Source organism: Eufriesea mexicana, unplaced genomic scaffold, assembly GCF_001483705.2.
Source record: "Eufriesea mexicana isolate 0111107269 unplaced genomic scaffold, ASM148370v2 scaffold294, whole genome shotgun sequence".
In the NCBI taxonomy this organism is placed as follows: domain Eukaryota; kingdom Metazoa; phylum Arthropoda; class Insecta; order Hymenoptera; family Apidae; genus Eufriesea; species Eufriesea mexicana.
Genome location: NW_016908489.1, coordinates 1,202,630 through 1,227,041, shown reverse-complemented (window position 1 = coordinate 1,227,041; position 24,412 = coordinate 1,202,630). Strand labels below are relative to the sequence as shown.

The window sequence follows — 24,412 nt, the reverse complement described above, 5'->3', positions numbered from 1 at the left end:
CCACCCTCCATGGTCCCAATTTCGTTCCACGCGATCGAGGACGAAAAGCTCGATATCCGCGTCTGCCGCGAGAAAAGGTCCCTCTAAACGCGTCCTCGTTTCGTTCCTCTTTACGGGCTTTTGCCCGCTGCTGCTGGACGAACGTTTCACGCGGCGAGCTTCCCCTCCAGCCTCTTCTTCTAGCCTCGGCTTTGCTCGCCGCGATAGAGAGCGGAGAGGAAAAAGCTGCGCTCGCGTGGCTGCAGTAATGCAGCTTTAATGCGGCGCGGGGGAAAGTTGTCGCTCCCCTTTGACGATTTTCCGCGTCAAACGGTCGCGCTGATTTTCGCGTGCGCGTTCGTGCCAGCGTATTAGCTCCTTTTTTCCCTTTCCGCCGTTTCTCCTTTTTTCCCGCCACGCTCACCGCCAGCTGTCTCTCTCCGCGCCTTCTGTGCTCCTCTGCTTTTAGCCGGCAGGTGCGGAAAGGCAAAAGCTCCCGATGATCGGGCAAAGCTGTCGCGCGACAGATTCCGCAAAGATGGAACGTTTGCCGAACCTTCCAAAGCTTTATCGCTTTTGCACGCCGGATTCAATCTCTTCCGTCGACTTTTCCCGCGTGTACACCCTTTCTCTACCCTCTCCGTGTTTTTCCACGCTCGACCGACGCTCTGTCGCGGAAAACGCGGCGAAAATCGAGAGGAGAACCGCCCGTGGGAATTTGACGCGCGGATATTCCGCGAATTTTCCAGAGGATCCGGTTTTGCTCTCTTCCGTTCTTTTCCCGGATGTTCCGGAGGATCCCCAACGCGGTTGATCTTTTGCTCGACGGCAGTTGCTTCCGATTTCAACCTTTCCAGAGGGGCTCATGAAACATTCATGCCCCGATGGCCGCGAAAAAGCACGGGGAAATTATAAACTGCCCTCTCGACCTGGGCCCCGATATACTTCGCCGTAACTAGTATACCTCGCCGCATCGTCGCGGCCATTTTCATTTTAATTGCCGTTCGTTGCCCAACGACCCTGCGATTTTCGTTACCTCGATAAGCAGCGGCTCGATTCATTCGCGGAAAACGACGAAAAGAACGTCGAACGTCTATCTTTTCCCTCTCTTTACGCGGCTGGAAAAACGCCTCGTCAAAGACGCGGCGCGTTGTGCTCCTAGTCTTGGCAAGATAACGCCGTTATCGCGGAAACTGTTTGCTCTGCCGAAATCATTCCGCGCGCTTTCGGCATCGCGTCATCGTTCCCCGTCGCCGATAAGAAACTTTCCATCTGCGAGATTATTCCTCGGAGATGCCTGAGATCCGCGTGGTCCTCGAAGCGCGTCGCCGTTCCCGGGGAACAACGAAACGGGATAGAGGCGTTCGACAGAGGCGAAGACGAAAACTCGCGTCTACGCGGCGTTTATAATTTATGCATGGAATGCATAATCCACCGGCGCGAATTTGCATAGGCAAAGCTGGCCCGTGTAAAATAACGCTTAAATAACGCGGATCCGTGTGCTCGCACACCCGTTTACCGCTCGTCTGCTCGCGCGTGTGCCCGCGCGTGTGCAGGGGACACCGGTAATGCGGGACCATTTGTCCGCGAGAATGGAGCAGTTAATTGTCTCCCCGTTACCGTGCAATTACGTTTGTCATGCGAGATACAGGCCGGTGTTCGCCGTCTTCGCAATTAGTCGCGCAATTAGCGTCTTCTTTGGCCGGATATCGGGGCCGAGCGAAGATTCGCGAATGGATAACGGATCGTGGGGGGGGGGGGGCGTCGCGCGGTTAAGAGTATATCCCGGATTTCCCGAGCGACCGGGGTAATTTCCAACGATCCGGATCTCGTCGGGGGAAGCTGGAAAAGCTGCAGGAAAACTCCGGGCCGGGTAGCGGAACGACGGGGGTCGCGGAGGCAGTCGCGAGTAACGCGAAAAGTTTCGATGGAAATTAGAATCGGTTATTGGGATTTCGCCCTGTCTGTCGATTCTCCGTCGGTGGAAAAATTTTCCATGCATGGGGAGGTGCAGTCTGGTCGGAGGAATTTTTCCATCCTCGTCTTGGGATATCTAGCTACGTCGTTTCGGAATTACGCAACGTTTACCGAGTCCAATGGCGGCCGAGAAGGTGGAGGAACAGTCGAGAGATCGCGACTGTTGTTGCAGCAGAGAGAAAGGAACGATTTCTCGAGCGACGGGTGACAACGACGACGATGATAAAGCTCACCATAGCCCGTGGTCGTTGCACGCCCGGTTCCACCCTCGCTCGCTCCCGGGGTCGCGTCTTAAGGGATGAAAAATCCTCTCCTCCTATGGCTGCTCGTATCGCTTAGCGGGGCAAACGTCCAGCCAGGCGAAATTGCGTTGGCAGCGGCCTCGCGAGCGCCAGCTTCCGTTTCCGCGGACGCAGAGGTGCGCAACGTCGCTGTTCTTCGGAGTTATCGACTTAGCCCGGTGTCTGTCCTCTCGAGGCTTCCGCTCGCGGAGAAATTCGGCAGGAGAGATTCGGGAGGAGAAATTTGCACGGAGAAATTCGTTTGCCTTTGCCGGCAGCTCGGCGGAAGTTGGGGCGAAAGTTAGACTCGAGGGTGGCGCAGGCATCGGCGCAGAAAATATTCGCGAGCCGGGGAAAACGTTTGCGTAGCTCGTTAATCGGTAGCTCGAGATCGATTTCAATTTTCCACGAGAGCCAACCGCGAGCAAATGGCCGACTAACGAGGGAGAACCACGACCAAGTTTCACCGAACAGCGAGCAAACACTCGTCCGTTCACCCGCGGGTTCTCCTTCGTCTGGATCATAGATACGCGTAGACACGAGCGGCGACGGACGTAACGAATCGTGTAGCTCGAATTGGAGAATCAGTCGGTCGGAGAACGGAAACAAATATCGCTCGTGCAACCGGTTAACCGTCTCTTCCATTCCTTCTCCTGCTGCTGCTCCTTCGTCCTCGGTAAATACGAGACCGTCCCTCGGAATCGGATTCCACGCTCTCCGAGCAAGCTTCTTCATCCTCCGTCTCGCTTAGCCGGAGACGCGTAGATCCTCGGAAGATCCCTCAGGCATCCCAGACACTGACAGGGTCTGTGAGCTCGAGGATTCGCGATCAGCTAATCCACCGTGGGTATCGTTTACCCGTCATCCACGATGATTAAAAATTCGCGGACACGTAAGAGGACACGGACAGGCAAGCGGAGACTCATGGATGACGAGGGTTGCGCACCCCTGGTCGGTAAGCGTTCGCGACGAGCAACAGCACCCTCCTTGCACCCCTTGTTAAAAATGAGACTATTCGCGAGCACTTTGGCGCGAAACGGCGGAACGCTTTGTCGGAAAATCGTGAAAATATTTCAGAGGCTTTCCCGGGGCGGCTTGATGCCATCGATATAATAAGAGCGCGGCTGGCGTGGCGGCTCTTCCAGCCGACTCTTCAGCCCCCTCTAAGCACAGACTCATCCGGCCCGATAACTTCTACGAGAAGCAGAAAATAGAAACGGATAGAGTAGGGTGGCTTATACCCCTCTCTTTCCTTTCTCTACGAATGCGAAAGCAAGCACTCTCGGTTTCTCGTTGCTTACACAGGCTTCGAATATCTCCCCGACGAATATCGACCGCGTGAGAGAGCTTCTGTTCGCGGTGGGAACGATAAGGCTCGTTACTTAGCGGGATCGAAGGTCCCTGTCCCTTATTTCGATGCCCGCTGATCCCCCGGATGCTCCTCTTTCCGCCCTGTTCCCCACGGACCATCCATTTTTACGTGTCCAACGCGGTTCCATCTTAATCCGTCAAGAGATGCGACAAGAAGCGCGGCACGCTTTCTAATTCAATCTCGCCGGAACGAACCGTCCGACTCGATTATATCGGCCGTGATATACATCCTGTCAGAGAACGAAAACCGCAAACGTGGCTCGATCTTCGTTGCCCCCGTGCATCCTCCCGTGCGCGAGGAAATTTCCAAATCGAATTTCCAGATTACCCCGACTCGCCTCTTGGCGGTGGACTCGCAAGGGTCACCGGGTAAAGTTACTTAGTCCCCCGATAGCGATCCTTTGAATACCATCCGCGTCTCCTAATTCGATTGCGCGATCAAACGAGTGCGAATCTTCTCGACGCGGCTCGAGACGCCGTGGGGAATCTGGATCGAATCTGGATCGGATCTGGATCGGATCTGGATGGATCGATCTTCGCGATTAGCCGGGCGTTTGCCGACGAGGCCGTGAAAGGGGGAGTCTGGGCTGGACGGAGGTGCCATATTCCGCGAACGAGAAACGGACCCGTTCGTCCCGCAAAAAGCCGCTTAGGCGACCACGCGAAGGGCGGAAAAGCCTGGCTGGCAGCCCTTGGACCGCTCCCGCCCCATGGAACCCGCGAATATCCCTGCAGGGATACACGGCAAAGTTGAAAGGCATGTTTCCCGAGTTTTTCGACCGCCTCTCCATCGAGGAAATCCCTCCCTCGTGGTCGGGGTCAGCGGCGAAACTCGCGATGCGTGAGGGAAAAAGTACAGGCGTCGTATCGTACCTGTCTCCGCCACGCTTCGGAGTTCGCCCCTTTTCCCGCTATTCCACGCCTCGTTCGGGACCGTTTAACCATCGCAGTTGCGCTCGCAGTTTTGCCAAAAAGTCCGCGTTTTATCTCGGATGGAAAATCTGTTGATCTCGCGATATTCGGCGAACAGTTGGAATGGACATCCAGTTAGCCAGAGCAACGTCACGACGTTTCACGATTGGCTTTATAGCGACCATGGCTCGATTCCCGGGGCGTCAAAAACATTCCAGAGATCGGGGTAACCTAGGTAGTAAGACCAAGTCTCACGATGATACGTGTCGCGGAACGAGGTTCTAGGAAGATGGAAATCATCGAAAGCGTTGTTCCAGCACCCGGTAGGAGATCCAAAGGGCGATCGGGAGCCTTTTTTCATGGGAACGCGCGCGTCTGGAATCGTCAGAAGGTCAGAATGCCGAAGCTGTGGTTAAGCCTAGGCCGAAAGAGTGCGCTGCGCGGATGGAAATTAACTTGGGCGTGTAGAAGAGCTAGGAGGAGAGGAAAGGGAAAAGGAAGCGGAGCCGGGAGAGGGTTAGGGCCACGAAGGAAGTCAAGGGCGGCTCGCTCGCGGCGGACGCTCGCCCCGTTGAAAAATGCATAACGAGGCGAGCACGCTCGGTTGCCTCCGGTGCGTGCGGGCATAATATCAGCCGGGGAAACGGAGAAAGTGCCTGGGCAGGTTGCTAACCAGCAGGCATGCGGCCGAACGGACAGGTGCCGGTGACCTTGAAACCGTGGCGCGCACCTTCCGCATTGGCGAACAGCCGGCGTGGCCGTAGTTGCCAGCGCGCGCGCCGCCAATGATCGAAATTATCGCCGTCGATCGGCCATCCTCCTCCGTTCCTCCTTATTAACCATCGGAATCCCGGCCGATTTACGCGTCCGATTTTTTATTCAACCACTTTGCCATTTCCCTTCCATCCCCGCCGTCTCCGTCTGAGAGTATAAATACTCGGGGACTGCGCGACCATCCGTCACGTTCTCCGGGATCAACCGTGGAATACGAACGAACCGATGAACCTTGCTCGAACGATTACCCCGACCGGCGTGGAACGCGGAGCATCCAGGCTCAATTAAACCGAATTTCATCTCGGAGGGGTGGAAAAATCGCGGGGACGACGCGCATTTTATGCGAGCTCGCGGACCTCCTCGGATTTCAGGGGTCCGGGAGAAGCGGGGGAGCAACCATCTCGGCATCCACCCTGCCATGATCGGGTAACGGGGCAATAAAACACGCGGGACGCATCTGGGTTACGAGCCGGTGGTACCTCGTTTCTTTATCTCGCGTCCCGACCCATTCCCTCCAGCCTCGCCACCCTCTGTCAACCCCGGGCCCTACACCCCGCGTTCCATCCTTGTCCTCGGCGAACGTTCGATTCCATTCCATTCGCGTCACTCTCCTCGTATACCGATAAGCGTTTCCACCATCCTCGCGCGCATCTCGCTTGTTCACGCGCACTCGTGCGTGGTCGAAATGGCCAGGTATAGCGGAGGTCCTCCGCTGGTTGCAACGATGACGAGATCGTACAGGGAAGCGTTGTCACACGCAGGCATTACTCGCGATGGATTGTTTAGCGATGTATTTGGGTTATGAAATTCGGGAAGAAGCAGGCCTGGCTTGATATTCCGCTGGGAAATGAGCCCATTAAGCCGTCCGATGAAAGGAATTACAGAGCGCGCTTTATGGAAATGGATGCTCGTTCCACCGACCTGGCTAAAGGGAAGCACGGTCCACGAAACCGCGCATTAGTATTCGAATTCTGGTTGAATGCAAACGAGCCAACTATCCCGTGATCCTGTAAGATTCCTCCGTCGATATCTCCCTGACCTTTTCGGATATCTGACGCGCGCGCGGATTCGTGGTTTACGTAAAAGGCTGTTGAACGCCGGGGCACGCGTGTATAAGGAAGCGGGCACGGGCATTATTCACGCGAATCGACATGCCCGACCGATTTCTCCCATCGAAGCCTCGCGTTCCTCCTATCGCGACACAAAGAGTCGCTTATCAGCTCGAACACGCTCCCCTTCCTCTCCCTAGGAATATTTCCAAACTGCCGGGGCACGATCCAACCCCGCGTCCCGGTTCCACCGCCGTCGAAGCGTATTAACTTCCAGGCAATAAAAGGTCAGGTAACGAATAGCCACTCGCGATCGTCACCGAGTGCTAACGGAGCGAAGACGTTCGTTTCTCCGCCCGTTACCCTTTTCTCTCCCCTTTTCTCCCTTTTTTCTCTGCTCCCCGTCCTTTCCAGGATTTATTTCACCCGCTTCCACTTACCTCCTAACCCCGAATTTATTTCACGCGCGACCGGAAAGCCGATCCCCGACGACCCTCGTCGGGATACCTTCGACACCCGCCACGGATTTACTTTAATTGGCACGCCGGTGGAAAAATTAAATACGATTCCGCTCGTATCGAAGTCGCGTGCTATTTCGTACCGCGAACTTCGCCACGGAACCACGCCGCCCCTGCGTTTCCCGAAACGCGCCCGTCCCCGACGAGGAATTTTTGCGGTTTCTCCTACCGTTGCAGAGCGTTTAATTACTACTACTACGATCGCGGTTCATTGTCCGTTAGTTCGTAGCGGTGGAAAAGAGGAAAAAGAAGGAGAGGAAAGGAAAATAGCGTAGGATTCCTAACCAGGGGCGGATCGCGGGGTAGAACGAATTATAGCCGCAAATTATCGTAAAACTCGCGGCACTCCGGCGAGTTCTGCAGGCGAGCGTAATTAAAAATTGCAAGCGTTAAGTGCACGCGTATATAAGCGCGACGCGCGTTCCCTCCGGAGTACATCCCCGTATCCCGATATCGATAGCAGACGGTATCCAAAATTACGAATCGTTAACCGAGTTCCGTGATCGTCGATGCACAAATTTCGCATTAACCACGTTCGAAGGGATGCACACCCCCTTCCTAGAGACATTTAGAGAAACGACGCCCGTGAAATAGAGGGAAGTAAAGGGAAATTCGACGCATCCCCCGTCCCGGTAAGGTCGCGAGAAAATGGACGAAAGAGGAGAAGAGGGAACGGAAGAGACTATAGTGGAAGGAACAAAGCGGTATTGGGAGGCAGACCTAAAAGCCAGAGCCTAATCGATGGCATATTCCGCGAGGGTGGTCGACGGTGGTTCGATTCGATTCCCGGCGCGTGTTTACCTTCCGTTCCGGTAACGAGGTTCCAAAATGCTCGGAGGTATTTCAAGGAATACGATTATGACACCGCAATGCACTGCCACCGCCTCCGGAGCAGGTTGCGCGCGGCTGATTTTATCGGTACACGGGGAAACGCGTGTAAATATGCAGATAGCTACTTGGCAACTCGTGTACCCACGCTTAATGCGACCAGCCGAGTCGTAGTCGCGCGGGAAAGCACAGACAACGAACCCCGAGCGAGTGTGTGCGGCTAGCACACGGCAAGGGTGGTATCGGGGCCAGTCTGTGGTTCGCTGGCTTATTAATTGGACGCGTTTACCCTGCAACGACAGAGTAGGAGCACCTGATCCACCGATCCCAGTAGTTTCGAGCGTTCCCCGTTCGACGTCGCGTGTTTAATTGGACAATTCCTCGGGATCCTCGGCGATGAATTTCCGGCCGCTGTAAACGGAACCGTGGTGCTCGAGGAATTTTTCTGCAGGGTAGAAGGGTGAAGCGAGTTCGGCCATCGTGTGGACAACGCTAACGTTCATGCGCGTGATTGTCCACGCGATCGTTAGAAGTTGCCTCGCTGGCAGGACAGAGATACACAGCCCGCTGACGTCTCTGTTCTCCAAGTTCGCTAACAATGCACGGCCGATGGAACATCTGTTGACAACGGCCGATATCTAGGGACCATGATCGACCAACCTGACAACTATCGGCGGCTATACTCGCGAGACCCAATTACGACATTCAGCCTACCATGATCCGACTATGTCAATCATCGGGACAGGGAAAAACACGGCTGTCCAATCAACGTGCCAGATATCGCTGGACAAATTTATTTATCGGCCCTATACCTATATTCTCAGTCTTTTATTCTAAGAAATACTGCGGGGAATAAACGCAGAGAGTTCCCGAAGCCGAGGAATTTTTAGTTAAAGCTAACTTTGACTTTTCCTCTTCAGTTCGATAATTACCATCCTCCGGCTTTTCCCATGGCTTCCCCCGACTGCGAATCGCAGACGAATCTCAGGCAGACGATACTTAAGGTCAGACCCATGATTGCTTCCGTACCCAGGAGACCCAATTATCAACCGTCGCGCGATTTCGTGCACGCGTCCAGGTGCCCCGCCATCGTGGACAGGTCGTCCGCGTATTCCAGCGCGCTGTCAATCCGCAGGTGTGACAGGAAGTAGAGCCGAGATCTCGAATCGAAGCGTCGAGTAGCGGTATCGATTAACGCAATGACACCCAAGGCCTGCAGCGTTCTGGTCTTTTTATCGAGTGGTCGAACGCTTCAGCCAAGGCTGAGATACCCTACGCGCTGTCAAGCTTCCAAGCTGCGACGCGTAAACATCCACGCCTGACCAAGTTATTAATGATTAATTATTATGATTTATTCGCTGGATTATGGATTATCCGCTCGATGCTAGACATGCAGCATCCGCAATCATTAGCGCTATGCACGTGATGCAACATCCGTGATGATTAATGCACATGCCGAAGGCGGATCGGAGGATAAAATCAACGAGCCTTCTGCTACTGCGTCTGTGGACCGGGTAGTATATGCTTCATGGAAGAGTGACCAAGATTTTCGTGCGAATAGCTATTTTTGGTGTCCAAATGCTGAAAACTGGGCGATGCACAATTGCGTGAGGTGCTTCGACGTTTTATCTATCTGTGGATCATTTGCCTTCGCGTTTTAGCCACCTAGGCTAACCTGTAGTATGGTTAGCTGTTCAAGCAAATTAACTTCCACTTTCTATGTTGTCAAATCAGCCAAAGTCTCTCATTTGGTTCAGGTATGACTTGGGCAGAGATCCATCGACCTCTTCACGATCGTCAGAGATTTCTGGAACTCTTCTTCTGTGATATCTGTGGGGGTCCAACTCCTCCACTGTTGCTGTGATTGGTTGATCACAGGTATCCTACATGTGACAGTGGAGCTAGAAAGAATGAAAGGAAAAGGAAGGGATGCGTTTCGTCCTGGGCATGCTAGTGGACGCATCAGTTAGGCTACTTAGCAGACCCTGCCTTAGACGGGGATACTATCGGAAGTTTTATCGAAGACTTGCAAAGAAATCCTCAAACCTCTTTGAAATTGGAACCCTTCATTAACAAGGGTAAGATCGATGGCTGTCATATTACAAAGAAAAAAGACCGGCAGTAATTTGCTAGGTGGTGGGTGATAATCCGAGTTAATCTTAGACTAATGACGTACGTCAGATCTATTCCTGACAGTGGCGTTGATGTACGTCAGATTGACTCCCTGTCAATAATGTGGACTTGACGTGAAATTGACTGCGTATCGTCAGTGGTGATATCTAAGTATCTATTAGTATACTTACAAGATCGAAGTATCAAAGGACACGTCGAATTGACGTCAAGTCATCTCTATTCATACGGAGTCAATTTGACGTCAAGTCCCCATTATCGATAGCGAGTCAATTTGACGTCACGTTGCCACTAATTCTGTGAAAATAGTGGTCACCACTCGAAGTGACTTAATTATCCCCCGTTGGAATCTAGGAAAAGATGGGTGACCACCTGGAAACTTTTCATAGGGGTGTCCTAATCCAGTTCCCGTGCTTCCGAGTTTCCGCAACCACCAAATCGGTTCGCGTTACAAACTCTCTACTGCTCTTGACTGACTACCTGGACAATGGACAACGTTCATCTTCGATGACCACAATGGCGGTCGCGGTCTCAGTGGTCGCTTCTCTGAAATTACTTCTGGTGACTATTCGACTAGCTATGAACGATTCCGGAGAGCACCTTCCGGTTCCAACTGCTGTTAATTGGTGGTCACTTGCGCGAAGTCATCTCTTCCGAGTATCATTCGATGATTTCTGACAATTCAGAGGGGTTACGTTGGAGGAGGAGGAGGAGGGTCCACAGAGTACCCCGCTCTCAATGTCCTTCTGGTCTTCTGGTCTGTTCATGACTGGTGTGGTCACTTGGTTTGCCATTAGTGGTCACTCTCTCCAAATTGATTTGTTGCGAGTTTGGTATACGCGTGTACATATATACGTATACCTATTTATTCACCGTTTAACTAGATCTCGTCCTCTCGTTCACTTCCAAATCTTTTGTCCTACGATCCAAGACAGAGTTACGTATATTTTAGAATCTTCTGAACATGATTTCTGGCGACTACGTGACCACCGTGAGCAACGTTCCTAGTTCCCATAGCGGATTTCCATCCACCACTTTCGTTTTCGACGCGCCTCGTGGACGGTGTCTACCCAGAGTTTAATAATTTCGCTGGTTATCGGAAAGCAAGGCGGGAACTGGGAAAAAGGAATTTTAACGATAAAAAGAAACGAGGGAAAAATACTAAAAAGTGCAGAGCAACGATATAGCGGGAAAAAAGTGTTAAAGGTATGGGGCCGGAAATTCCGATAATAAAAAAAGGAAGCTGCAACAAAGTTGCAAAGCCCCGAAGCAAGGGATGGAAAAATTCGATGAAACGCGGTACCTTGTGCGTGGAAAATGCGACGCGTGTTCTTGAAAAATTCATGACCGTGTTGTACACGAGGCGAGCAAAAGCTCTTACGAAGGACGGGTAAACAAAATGCGCTCTCTCTTCGGCCACGGCCAGCTTTTCAATATGCAAAATAAATCGATCTAACCGCACGACCGGCGATAAATAAAGCGAATATAATGCATTTTCCATTGGGTGATTTTCGCCGTGGACCGACGCGAAAAATCGAGTTGATCGGCGCGCAAATTAAGCGGCGGTCGAGCAGCCTTTCAATGCTGTCTATGAAAATTAAATTCCCCGGGTATTGTGGGCTGAAAAAGCAACAAAAATCGTGTACCTGTTCGCGCTAGCAACGGGCGAAAAAACGCAGGAATTACATTATACCGTGCATCGTTTGCTTTAAAAATGCAAGCCGCGATGGCAAATACGAAAAATCAGGTTTATCGTGGCTCCTATGGACGCAAAACGCGAGCCAATTTCCCGATTGGAAACAACTGAACACGGCTCAAAACGATCACCATAAAAATCGGCCATTTAAATTTCCGAACTCGAGTTGAAACTCGAATTGAAAAGCGAAGAACAACGCCGGTGTAAAGATTGCGGCGGCATCATTCTCAATCTCGCCGCTAGATGGATTCCTAGTTGAAGGAGGTTCGAGGACTTTCTCGCAAGTGCTTGGTGAACCCTCCGTTTCCTATATATACAATTTCCAAACTTTTCAATAGTATCCCGGTCTAAGGCGGCGCTTGCTAGGTGGGCATATGAAGAGGTCCACTTAGCAGACCCAGGGCGAAACACATCCTTTCTTAGCACACACCCCCTCTCCACATCGAGGATATTTACGCAAAATGACTTCTACAACCGTGGGCCAGGACCCCGCACGGGTCCCAACCTTGTTCAACGTCGAACACAGAGAGTGCTCGTCTCAAGGAAACGTCCTGTAACAGTATCATTCCACATCCTCGCCGATAGATGGATTCTTCCTAGTTGAAGGAGGTTCGTGGACTTTCTCGCAAGTCCCCTCGATAGAGGGGGACCCTGTTTCATATATATATATATATATTGTAGCGACTATCATTCTCGCCCTTCGCTACTAGATGGATTATGGATTCCGCCTTCAAGGACTTTCCCGCAAGTCCTCGGGAAACCTCCCAGTTTCCTATATATATAACTTCCCGTCTTTCCAATAGTATCCCCAGTGTCTAAGGCAAGGGCCTGCTAAGCAAGCCTTACCGATGAGTCCGCTAGCAGGCCCGGGACGAAGCGCATCCCTTCATTTTCCTAACGTCCCTTCTAGATACCCCCACAATATAATTTCCAAACATTCGAATGGTATCCCGGTCTAAGTCGCTGGGCCTGCTCAGTGGCCATACGAGAAGAGGGGTCCACTAGCAGGCCCAGAACGAAATTGTATACCTTCTAGCACCCCCTACCCCTACCACATCGAGGATACCTATGAAAAGACAAATTCTATAACCGTGGAGGAGAGGACCCCTCTCAAGATGATGATATCATCCGTAGTGCATCAGTGATTCTAGGAGTCCAACCTGAGTCTCAACTCAACGGATGCTTATCAAAAGTCCGACACCTCGTCACTAGATAAAAGTCTGAATTAAAGTTTCGCGCAAGTGAAATCCTCCGCGACAATACACCGGGTATTGCTATCGATACCGGAAGGAGTCCGCCTCGGCGGCAATGGAGACGCGCCGTTTCTCTCAATTTTGCAAGCACTCCCGAGACGCGAAACCAGGAAGCCATCCAAGCGAATTGTCCGGCAATCTCACGTGTGCGAACGATGGAAAAGACGCGAAACGAGGCGTGAAAACGCGCGACAAAATCACGACTACTCGCGCGTGTGTCGCCTCCTGCTCATCCTCCGCCCCATCCTGCTCCACTCGAGATTCGATTGTCCCGCGGACCAGGCTTTATTATCGTCCTCCTCCTCGCGATTGTTAGCACGATCGTCGTTATTGTTATTGCATCGTGCCCTGGCCGACGCGCGAGCTGCGGCCCGCGCTCGTTTCCCGCCTCTCCACGGCCTACGTGCCCAATTCCCATTGCAATTCCGACTGCGGACGCCCACCGGAATTATTTTCCCGTCCATTTTTTACCCGTCGCCCCCTGTCCACCGGCTAACGCCGCAAATTCCCCGACACTCGCTCGATTTAACGTCGCAAACGCGGTAAAACGAAAGCTCTCCTTAAATTTACCCTCCTCGAGGTTTCCACCCTCGGAATTATCGACGTGCCCACTGATCGATCACCTGTATCGCGATCAAAGCGTCGCGTTTTCCTGCGAGATCGCGCGGAAATTCCGTGGGAACCTCGCGCTCCTCGCGGGCCGTCGAGCGGAAAAAAGGTGCAACGGATTGTTAATCGCGATCTGCTCGTTAGGTCCGCGTAATTGATTGATCCGTGCCGCTAATAGGAGCGCCATGAATTATATCATCGCGGCGTCCTCTCCGCCATTGTCCGCCGACCGCGAATATAACGCGCACCGCTAACGAAATTTGCATCGTCGGAAATTAATTCGCCAGCCACCGATGCTCGTCCTCCGCGTGGAAAATCGAGTTATCGATTTTCACGGGGACCATCGCTGTCGCGCGTCCCGTTTCGCGCCCTCCACGCCACCGGAACCCGGTCCAGGCCACCCTCGTGGAGAGGACCGTTCGCTCGTTCCCGCCATTTCCAAATCACGGACCCCCTAGAGACAGAGGAACTGGGAAATCTTTGGTCCTATGATCTCTTATCCTGCACGATCTATTTTTAGGATTCCCAATCGAGTAGAAATTCAGACGGCGTTTGCTACTTTGAATAAGGATCGCGTCCCGGAAAGACCTGTAGCGGTGTCATTCGCATTTTCACCGATAGATGGATTCCTAGTTGAAGGAGGTTCGAGAACTTTCTTGCAAGTGCTCGGTACAAACCCTCCGTTTCATATATATACAGTTTCCAAGTTTTCTAATAGTGTCCCCGTTTAAGGCAGGCCCTGCAAGGTAGCCTTACCGATGAGTCCAGTAGCAGGCCCAGGGTGAAACGCATCCATTCTAGCACTCCCTCTACAATCAGGATATTTGCGATAAGACGTCTCCTATAACCGTGGGGGAGAAGGTCCCCGCACGGTCCCAATTTTTCCAATAGTATCCTGATCTAAGGCAAGGTCCGATAGAGGGTAATCTTACCGATGTCCACTAGTAGTCCACTAGCAGGCCCAGGACGAAACGCGTCCCTTCTAGCAACTCCCTCCACATCGAGGACACCTGCAACAAGTCGACTTCTAGAACCCGCATGATCCCAATTTTTCCAATAGTATCCCGATCTAAACCAGGCCCTGCTAGGTAGCCTTACTGATGATGAGTCCACTAGCAGGCCCAGAACGAAACGCATCCCTTACTTGCGTCATTCTACCCTGCTACCTATCATAGCAAAATGGTCATCAGAATACTAATGATCCAGGACGAAACATTGAGAATACCTGCGACCAATCGACGATTAACAACAGTGGGGGAGGACCCCTTCCCCCAGAGTCCAACTACTCCAGAGATTGCTGCTTCGTTCCTCGAATCTTGGTTCGTTTCTCGACATCTTTACGTGGACGTGAAATTCGGTGTACAGCGTTGGAACTCGATGATCCGGTGGTGGAAAGACACCAAAGTGGAACAGGTGCCCGGACAGCGATACAGGGGAAAAAGTTAGCTGGGGAAGAAGGCTTGCGACGTTCACGAGGTTGTCGTTTGCGAAAGGAACAATTAATTCCGAGGCACTGGAGATGGTCAGGGTCGAGGGTGGACTGTAAGTAGGTTTGAGCGCGATAATTTCGGCGATGATAACCGTAATAATGGTAACAGGAACGAGGGGGAAGGTATTTCGCCGGAGGTGGAGCTGGGTACAACAGGTAGCATCCCTCTGAAAGACACTTTTTCAGGGACTTCGATGAAAGAGCGACGCAACAAGAACCCCGTTCGATCTTTTCACGCGGAATTTCAGCCGGCTTTCGGATATTACGATGCACTTTTTTCTCGTCTCGTGGTCGATGAGAACGGCAGATCGATGCGTCCTAGCGGACCGAGGATGGAGGAGCTACGAGGAGGATTAAAGCAATTTTCCGTTGCTTCTCGCTCAGTTCGTTGACACTGCGAGAACTCTCGGCTGCTCGTCGAAGGAAAATCGTGGAAGTTGAGATTGCAAGTTGAATTAGATTTAACTTGGAAAGTCCATCCGTTGGCAAGTCAGCGCGCTGCAAAATAGCCGAAAGTGACAATTTCCTCCTTTCGGGCACGAGCTGTCAGACACCGTTGGAACTAGTTTCCCTCGTGTTTCCTTAATCTCCAGCCTTTTCTTTCGACCTCGTCCCGCTGTCAGTCTAACTGGACTACCCCGGTGCGAATCGCGTGGCGGAAGTTTCGCGCGAAGCGACTTCGAGAGTGGCTCTCTTAAAAACGAAATTAGCAAATCGCCGCAACTCGACTGCGACGTCTCTCAGACGGAGAAAAGACACCGGGAGACTCGGTAATCTCGGCGAATCCAGGAGCAAGCAACTCGATAGACCGGAGAACGATCGTTCCATCCACCCTGCAATATTAACACTCGTCTGTCTGTGCTCCTAGAAGCGTCTCCTTACGTCTCATCCACCACTCCAATTATCTCTAACCCGATCCTCCCCGCAAAAGAATAAATCACGAGGCGATGCTCGATAACCGGTTCTTCCACCGTCTGTTTATTAATGCAAGCTCGCCGAGCCTGGGGAATAATACCGCAGTCAGTCGCGTTCGTAAATCCACGGTATTAATTAATAGGATCGACTAGGAACCGATAACGGCGAACACGGAGGGATCTAGGTCAACGGTGCGAGGTGTCGTCGGCTGCGTCCACGTAATTTTCTTGCCTTTCCGCCCTCGAGGGAGCGCCGACCGTGTTGTACCCTTTTCCGCTCGAAATAATTAATATACAAGGCACGGGAGAGCGATCCGTAGGCGGTGGGATTTCGGTCCAAGGAAAGCTCTTTCCGAGGGAGGCCGGCGAAGCCCATGAAGTGCTAATGTGCTTCCGTAAAGACCTGCACGCTGCCTACGCCCCGACCGGTTCATAAAAAATGAACGCGTTCCACGGGCTTGCTCTCCAACCGTTTCCTCCCGGCGCTCCGGGCTGCTCGCGATTTCAGCCAAAGGTGGCAACGTTAAGAGGATCCGTGTGATATAATTTACAGCGTGGACACGAAGCACGACCCGATCTCCCGAGCCCTCGCGACCGCTCTCACGATCCGTGACGAAGGGAGAGAGATCGTTAAGAACGAGCAGAGATCCACGTACCCGAATGACGTGGAAAAATTACGCGAACCGGAGGGTAAGAGGAATAGGTCTCGACTCGCAGAATGGTCGGTCGCAAAGAGGTCTAGTAGCGGTCTGAAAGCGGTCTGCAAGGCCCGGAGGGACGTACGCGCGCCATTATCGTGGGGCAGAAAGTTCGCGTTGAAGGACAACGTCATACATTGTCTTTTTATCCCGGAACGTCTCCATTTTGAAACCGATGGCTGAAACAATTGGGAGCTGTAGGCGCCGGGCTTTTTAATAGTTAAGGGAAAACGAAATAATTAAGGACAACGAGTAGGAAGTAGATCGCTTCCAAGTCTTCAGCTCGTCTAATTCTGATCGAACTTCCGAATCTTCACCACGCCTTGTTTCTATCAATCAGGTACCTCTTCGGGCACTATGAACATTTAACTTGGCTGATTTTACCACCTCGATAAATATTCGAGACTCTACCGCAAATTTAAATAGTAATGGTTCCATGCTGAAAAAGAAACTGTTCCAAACGAATGACAAATTATCTCCAGTTTTATCCGAAATAGTATTCAACGGGTATTAAATTTTCTCCGAATTTGACAGGAGTTTTCACAGTTCGAGTATTAACCACTTGCGCTGGGAAGACGTGTCACGCACGTCGTAATGATTTTGTCGCAGAATCGCCAACGACGTGGTAGACACGTCGTCAGGCAATTGTCACAGTAACACCGGACCGTTCTAGCACACGCGTCTGTGAGTTTATTGGCAGTGCAAGTGGTTAAAATCCGATGATATCCGTTGGAGAACAACGTTATACATTGTCTTTTTGTCCCGGAGCGTCTTCGACGTTTTGAAACCGATGGCTGAAACAATTGGAAGCTGCAGTGGGCTGAGCTTTCGGTCTTTCTTGACTCTTGGCGTTCAGTTTCACGTTGCATTCTTCGCTGTGTACGAACGTAAAGGGTTGAAACCTTTCTTCAGACATTTGACTAAAAATGTCAAGGGGTTAAAACGCAAAGGAATAAGTAGTCAGTGGAAACGATGAAAAACAGTGTAGATCTTTATTGACCGGGCGAACGGTTAGAACTGGCCTGTTTAGGGCCACACAGGTCACAGAACGTCTCCAGAAAATAGGAGAACAAATGTTGCAGTTGTCACGGGACTAGCTTAGACACACGAGTGAGAATAGTTCACGAAGGCTTTTACGCGAGATACTATCCGTATAGAAAAGAGAACGTGCATAGGTTTAGAGTTAGACTGACTTTATTCTGGTTTTGGGTTGGGATATATATATGTTCTTATTATCTTGTCCTGGATGGTTTGGAAGGGGTTGGATTTTGGAATTTGGAGTTAGAGGTTTCGGTCGTCTGGTGATTCATGTAGGCTGATGTCACAGGGTTGCGTCTTGGATTTTGGAAGTCTAGTCATATCGATGATTCAGGTCGGCTGTCGTCACACAGTCCTAGGACCGCAATGTCCCAGATCAAGTGGAGGACTGCTTTATGTCCATATTGTCAGCGCCCCTTGACTTGTACATACTCAGCGCCACCTAAACCACCACTTGGGTAAACCGTAACGAGGAGCCAAATTATTTATACTTCCACCACCATAGAATGATACACATCCACCCCCAATATTATACCAACCGATCAGCAGACAGACGAACCTTATAAAACTACCGACAAGGCATTCACAAGAAGATTCTTCCAGAAGACTCCATCACGATCACAGCATCATCATCGAGACCCACCAACACTCAGGGCAGGAGACTGTCTACTATTAGAACTCTCTGCAGTTCATCAACAACCAGGCCTACCTCTATCAAGTTAGAGCAGGCCGCATCCCAGCAACATTGCCGCAGCAGCGTAGCGGGCCTTACAACCCCGTGAAATTCCCTGAGCGAGTTGCAGTGTTCGGGACGCAACACCAAAGACAAAAACGCAGAGGAAGGGGTCGCCCCCATATCACTAGGATGTAGACTTTACTTCGCTGTTTAATTTTACTACAATATTCCTTATTTTCTTTATTCTTAATTAACATTCACCGTCTCACCGAACACGTGAAGCACCGTGTTGGTTTTTCTAACCTCTGAATCTCCAACAGTTCGCGTGACGATTTTTTCAAGGGAAGCGGAATTAATGGAACACGGTGACGAACGTGTACCGTGGTTGCCTTGGTTCTTTCCCGTTCACGCGACACCATGGGCCCGCCATAAATTCGTCGGGGTACAAAGAGAAACGAAACTCAAGAAGGCGCACGATGCTTTATGTCCCGCATCACGCGACCCACCGATAACATTAACGAACCAATCCCAGCCTCGTGCCTTTCTCCGACCGTTTTCTACCCTCCTCGGAAAACGACGGGGGTGAAAGTTATCGTTTCGACCGACTGCTCTCGCGTTCTTCTGCTCGCACGCCCTTTCTTCGCCGACCTCCCTTTCTGCCTACTGCTGCCCAGGCCACGTCTGTTGGCCTTCTTCTCTCCCTGTTTGGCCCACTTTCCCCTGTCGCGTGGATCTCGCTCGTGTTCGTTAAACACGCTCCGATTTTTACCAACTACTCGTCTTCGTCGTCGTTGTCGTGGAGCTTTTTAATCATCGGGGGACCGACTGGATGGCCCACGCGTGGAAATACAGGGGCACGATTAACCTTTCGTCGTGCCACTCGTCGATTAGGAGCCGCTCCTTTTCGGTTTCGGAGGATAAATGGTTTCGTTTCGTGACGAATCGGTAGCTTGCCGGGCACAGCCGGTAATTCGTAAACGTCGGAAGCTGCTAGGGGCACGATCCGTCCAAGGGTTTAGAAAGCTCGGGGAACTGTAGGAAATTCTAAAGAAGCCGCTTATCGGATCGCAGGGTGGTTAAAAAAGGAATTAAATTGCGGTTCGTAAGGAAGGATCAATTCGCGGAGAACCGTCTATGTCTTTCCACTCGACGTATCCGCTGCTCGAGGGCGATTCGATTTGAATTCCAGCGATTCCACGGCGCACTCCACGTCGAATACCACCGCACAGACGTTTTCATTCCGTCGTCGAGCCTTCTTTCTTTCCCGCCTTAATTCACCGCCCCTCTTTGCAGCCCCTGTGTTCGCGCCACCTGTTCATTTTCAACGAGACCTGAAGTATGCACGAGCTTCCATAACGAATGCGTTCTCTCGTTGCGGTGTGACGGCTCGATAACGATCGGCTCTTGCATCGCGAGTTACGTCGCTCTCTCTTACAGCAGCAACGTCGTCGTCGTCGTCGTCGTCGTCGTCGTCGTGGTGGTTGGTCGTTGACATGGTCGTTTCTATCCTAGAACGATGCGTCTCCCCGGTGAAACATCAAAAACTTGCCGGCGTTGATCAAGTTGAATGGGATAGCCAGGAGAATTCGGAGCGTTCTCCTTTAACCCCGAGTACTCGAGAGAAATTTGTTAGCTTTCCAAGGAACATCGGTAGCGGTGGTCCAAGCTAGCTAACGGACCGTTTGATCTTCCGCGAGTCACCTCGTCGTTCGTTGAAAGATTCACGAGAACGCTCGCTCCGACAGCCAGTTTCGTTCAACGGTTCGCTATTCACGGTGTCGGCCGTATTCACGAACGAAAGGCAGGGTACTTCTCCCTGTCCATCCCTCTTTCTCTCCCCTTTCTTCACCGTCTTCTTCGGAGGAGCATGGTCGGAACACGGTTCCGCGCCGACGAGGAGCCACGATTTTCATAAGCCCTTATTGCCGTGCTGGTTGCCGAATCGCGGACAGGGCGAGCCGAGGGAGAGGAAACGGGAGAAAGGAAGGAGAGCTTAAGCGTTGACGACAGTTTGAGAGATTCCGCGAGTATCCCGTTTGCGGCTAATGTACCGTCCTCACCCTCCCTCGCGGACGTCCTTTCTTCTCCAGTCGAGCCGCGACTTTAACGCCAGAGGAAATCCGCGCCTACCCCGCTTCCACCATCGTTTCTCCGTGTCTCCGCCTCGATACCGTACTTCCTTTCTTCCCTTTTCCTCTCTTCCCTTCTCCCTCCTGCCTTTCCCCTTTTGTCCCCGCTCCCTCTCAACGCCAGATGCTACTAACTGCACACCCTCCTGACGAGATCCTCCCGTAGGCTGTGCTGCCTGTTCAGCTTCTTTCCGCCTGCGAGAGCCGTCTTCGCGAGCGGAGCTGAATTCTCACGCACGCGGCCCTTCGTGCACGCAGGCCAGCCTCGGATCGAACGTCTCGCGCTCGTTCGACGCCCTTTGCCCTCGCTGCCTGTGCTCCGCCACCCCCGTGTTTGCGGTTGTTTGCGCCGCCAGCCGCTTCGTCGAGCACCTCTGCCTTTCATCACGGTGATTGGGTCGCGAGTGTCGTTGCTTATCGATGGAAAAGTTGCTCGGAATAATTGGAGAGCTTCCATTAACCTCGGTACCTTCCTCGTCCAACCTCCTCTCCCCCTCTCTCTCTCTCTCTTTCGCCCCTTTAGCTCCGCGTTAAACCCGCAGTTTGCGTTTTGACGCCGCCATAAATGCATCCGCGTTCTATTATTTACCGATCAACCGTGATACATCGACCACTCGTTAACACTTGTACCCTTCGCGCCCGCATACATCACCGATGTTAAAGTATGCACCACGTTCCACCCGGGCTGTCGCAATGGCGCGTACCCCTCGCGGCAGATGGTTCCGCGCGTTTCACCGTGTCAATTACCAGCGCAACGATGAATCGTTCTCTCGTTAACGGAGAGGGCCGACGACGATAAACGCTCGGGTTATTTGATCGGTCCCGGGCCCTTATTGTATAAACAGTTCCGTCCGCGGAATAAATCGCGCCGCGGGGGTGGCTGCAGGAGCTCTATAGATAGACGGTGCTCGAGCGGGGGGAGATTTCGGCGATACACCGCGGCGAATACGAGAAGTTTCGTGCCCCCGGTGCACGCGCCGGCGAAACGACGCAGGCGTCGCAGCGCTCGGCCACTCGGTGATTAATTAAAACGGAGGTTAATATACGGGTCGAGGCGCGGCTTTAAGAGCAATTCATGCTGTCCCGGGGGTCAACCACGGAATACTTTTTAGCCGGTTCCACGGTGGAAAGAGTCAACGAGCGGAGTCTGATTCCCTGGCCGGTTTAATGGGCTACTACCCTGCTAATTCCGGCCAGACTTAAATCACGGCCGCGTATCGAATGAATTACCCATTATTTTCGCCAGCGGTTGCCGCCATGCGACGGAGGAGCCAGACATTTGCCTCGCGAACCCCCGCGAGGTTTCCGGCCACGAGAAATCGAGCTTCCTTCGAAGAGGACTCGAACGAGCGGTTGGGAAAGGCTGCAGCGTGAAATTTGGACGAAATTCGCGGTCCGGATGAGAAATCAATCCGTGTTGTAGGAGGGAGGACCACCGGTAACCGAGTGAAATATGTCGGCGTCGGTGTGCGGCAGTGGCGCGTATCAATCTTTGACGGATCAAGCGAGTTTCGTGGCGCCGCTTAAGTCCGTGGTATCCATTAAACTCTCGTCAGCCGTGGATCCACGCGTCGGGCTATGGACTTAAGGAAGTTTGATGGAAGTTTTCCCGCTGGAAGGAAAATTAGATGACGCGAGATATCGCGGTCCCTCGTTCCCTTCCAGCTCGCCGACCAACTACTTCTCGATAACCTCGTGGCTGCTGACGCCGGATTATGAATATTTCATTTTTTCCGCAACGTCGTAGACGCGTGCACGCTCCTCGAGGCCCGGCATCCATGCCGATGCACGCCGGCCGTTCATTGTTCGCGAACAATGCGCGCTCGAGTGTAGCCTTATCGGCGTACCAGGCGATTCGATTCGTAATATACAACCCCGGAGATGTTCTCTCGGACGAATTCTCCGCGAGAGGAAGTGGTCTCGAAAAGCGTCTGGAAGACCGACTTTGCTCGTAACTCGTTGATAAATCACCGATAAACTCGGATATCCGATGATTTCCTATACGTTCAATACAGCCGTGTAACTGATTTTCTTTTCTCTGTTCCAGCTCTCGGAGCTCGAGCAGCGGGTGTTGGAAGCGGAGGGTCGAGCCGACGAGGCGGAGGACAAGGTGAGAATAAATTACAATCGCCGTGGTTTCGTCATCGAGGAGAGATCTCTCCTCCTTTCGATATTCTCCACTCTTTAGCGAGTTTCCTCGAGCTCGTAAACAGCCATTCAGGCCATCGAGAGAAATCGAAACGACGAGTAAATCGGTTTTGTCTCGCTGCGACCAATCGATTCCGCGTAAACGATTACTCTGCCGTTGGTTAACGCGGGTCGACCGACTGGCCCCGAGACGTCCAGGATGAATAATTAATTTAGCGAATGCTAACCACGCCGCTTGGCGAGACCTTCGCTGTAACGCTTCGCGACCACCGCTATGCACACCGCGTGTCTCGTCGCGATTCGCTCGTCCTCGTTGCAACGCGAGTTTCACCGTTCGGCCCGAATACAATTACAGCCGTCTCTTCCCCGTCGTTGAACAGGACGAAGAAATTATAGGGGAAAATTCATGGATCATAACGGAAAGCGTCGCACCGTAGCGACGCGCGCTTTGACCTTCCCCGCAGCCTTGTCCCTGAGTTTCTGCAGGAAATTTCAAGTTCCAGTCGGACCGTGAAACGTTAAATTCGGTGAACCAGGTTAATTAGAAGTCCGTGCATAAGTAGAATAGAGAGGAGCTAGAATTCCGCGCTGAGAAACGCTCCAGCCGGCTACGCGATCCTCCACCTGTCAGCGTGGACGGGACACCGAGAACCGGCTTCCTCGACAATGGATTCGTTTAAGCGGGTGCTTAACATCGGAAACGCTGTTGTAATTGGATAGCAAACTACGTAGGACAGTCGAATTTCAAGAAATCTCCTATTCGTTAGCTTTCGATGAGCGCGTACAGTCCAGCGACCGCCGCTTCAGCGAGCATTGACAGAAGCTAGCTATAAAACCATCGGTAAATCGTTACCGATGCCATCGTCGTTCTGCCATTTCGTCAACACCATCTCCATAGAGGTGCCCAAGTGGTGAAGACCGAAAAAGCAAAGTCCCACGCGGAAATATCGATACTGCGTTACCGACCAGTCCGCTACCCTCTCCGTTCGAGGGTGCATCTGGCAACAGGCCGACTATCGTCTCCACCGAGTTCCTCATCGATTTTCTCCCTCGACCTTGCAGCCCCGCTGCTTGGCCTTTACCGACGGATGCCCAAATTTCCATAAACGATACAGCCCTGACTTCGTACCAACCGTGGGCAACCGGAACCGCGCGACCTCGCGCGTGTCCCGATGAATCCGTCCACCCTTCGAGATACCGGTGAAGTCTGTCATCGATTCCGCTGGTAATCGACGTTAATTTCCCTTCCACGTCGAGGAAGTAGCACGCGGACGTGAGCGGACGTGCAGCTGCTTCGCTGTATCCGCTATAGATCTCGAGGCTCTGCTCCAGTTTCCTGAAAATATCCGCCATTTCTCGCGGCCATTTCGAACTTCTCCAAATGCATCGCTCGAAGGAGAGTCCGCTCGATTCGATGCAGGATCCCGATGCCCGATTTATCCTCGAAGCAAAGGTGTTCGGAGAGCGAAAGTTCGGTCGGTACACCGGAAGATCCGGGTGTCAGGGCGCATGTTGCGTCGCATTGATTTTTGCGTCCGGCTTGCGAGAAAGACGGGGACCACGAGGACGGGAGAAAGACGAACAGCTGGAACCGCTGATGGACGAACGAGGAGGGCACGAGAGGCAAGAGGAGAGAAGAGAGAGAAAGAGAGAGAGGAACGACAATATGGCCGTGCGAGCGGCCGGCAAGACCGTCGTTTTGTTATGACCTCGAAATTCGGCCAAGAAGTCGGGCGTTCGTGAACCACGTGCATCCGCGGCCGGTGTCAACCAGCCGATCTCTCGCGATCGTTCTCGATCCTCTGTGCACACCCCTCGATCCCGACGGGCAGGATCTGCCGGGACAGCCGAGTCGTCGACGAGCCAGCGCGTTCTTGAGAATTATGGAGCCCGGCAGGTGACACCGATGAAAGGTAAACTCGTCGACACCAGTCGTGACACCG

General features: G+C 52.4%; 1 protein-coding gene across 6 annotated transcripts in view; it reads left to right on the top strand.

Moving 5' to 3' along the window:
• LOC108556077 (uncharacterized protein CG43867) overlaps window positions 1–24,412 on the top strand; it is a 110,437-nt gene that overhangs the window by 73,768 nt on the left and 12,257 nt on the right. For all 6 annotated transcript variants that reach the window (XM_017912007.1, XM_017912005.1, XM_017912004.1 and 3 more), the window contains one exon: window positions 22,369–22,431. In XM_017912007.1, coding sequence (XP_017767496.1) covers window positions 22,369–22,431 — 63 coding nt within the window. The remainder of the gene's footprint in view (window positions 1–22,368; window positions 22,432–24,412) is intronic.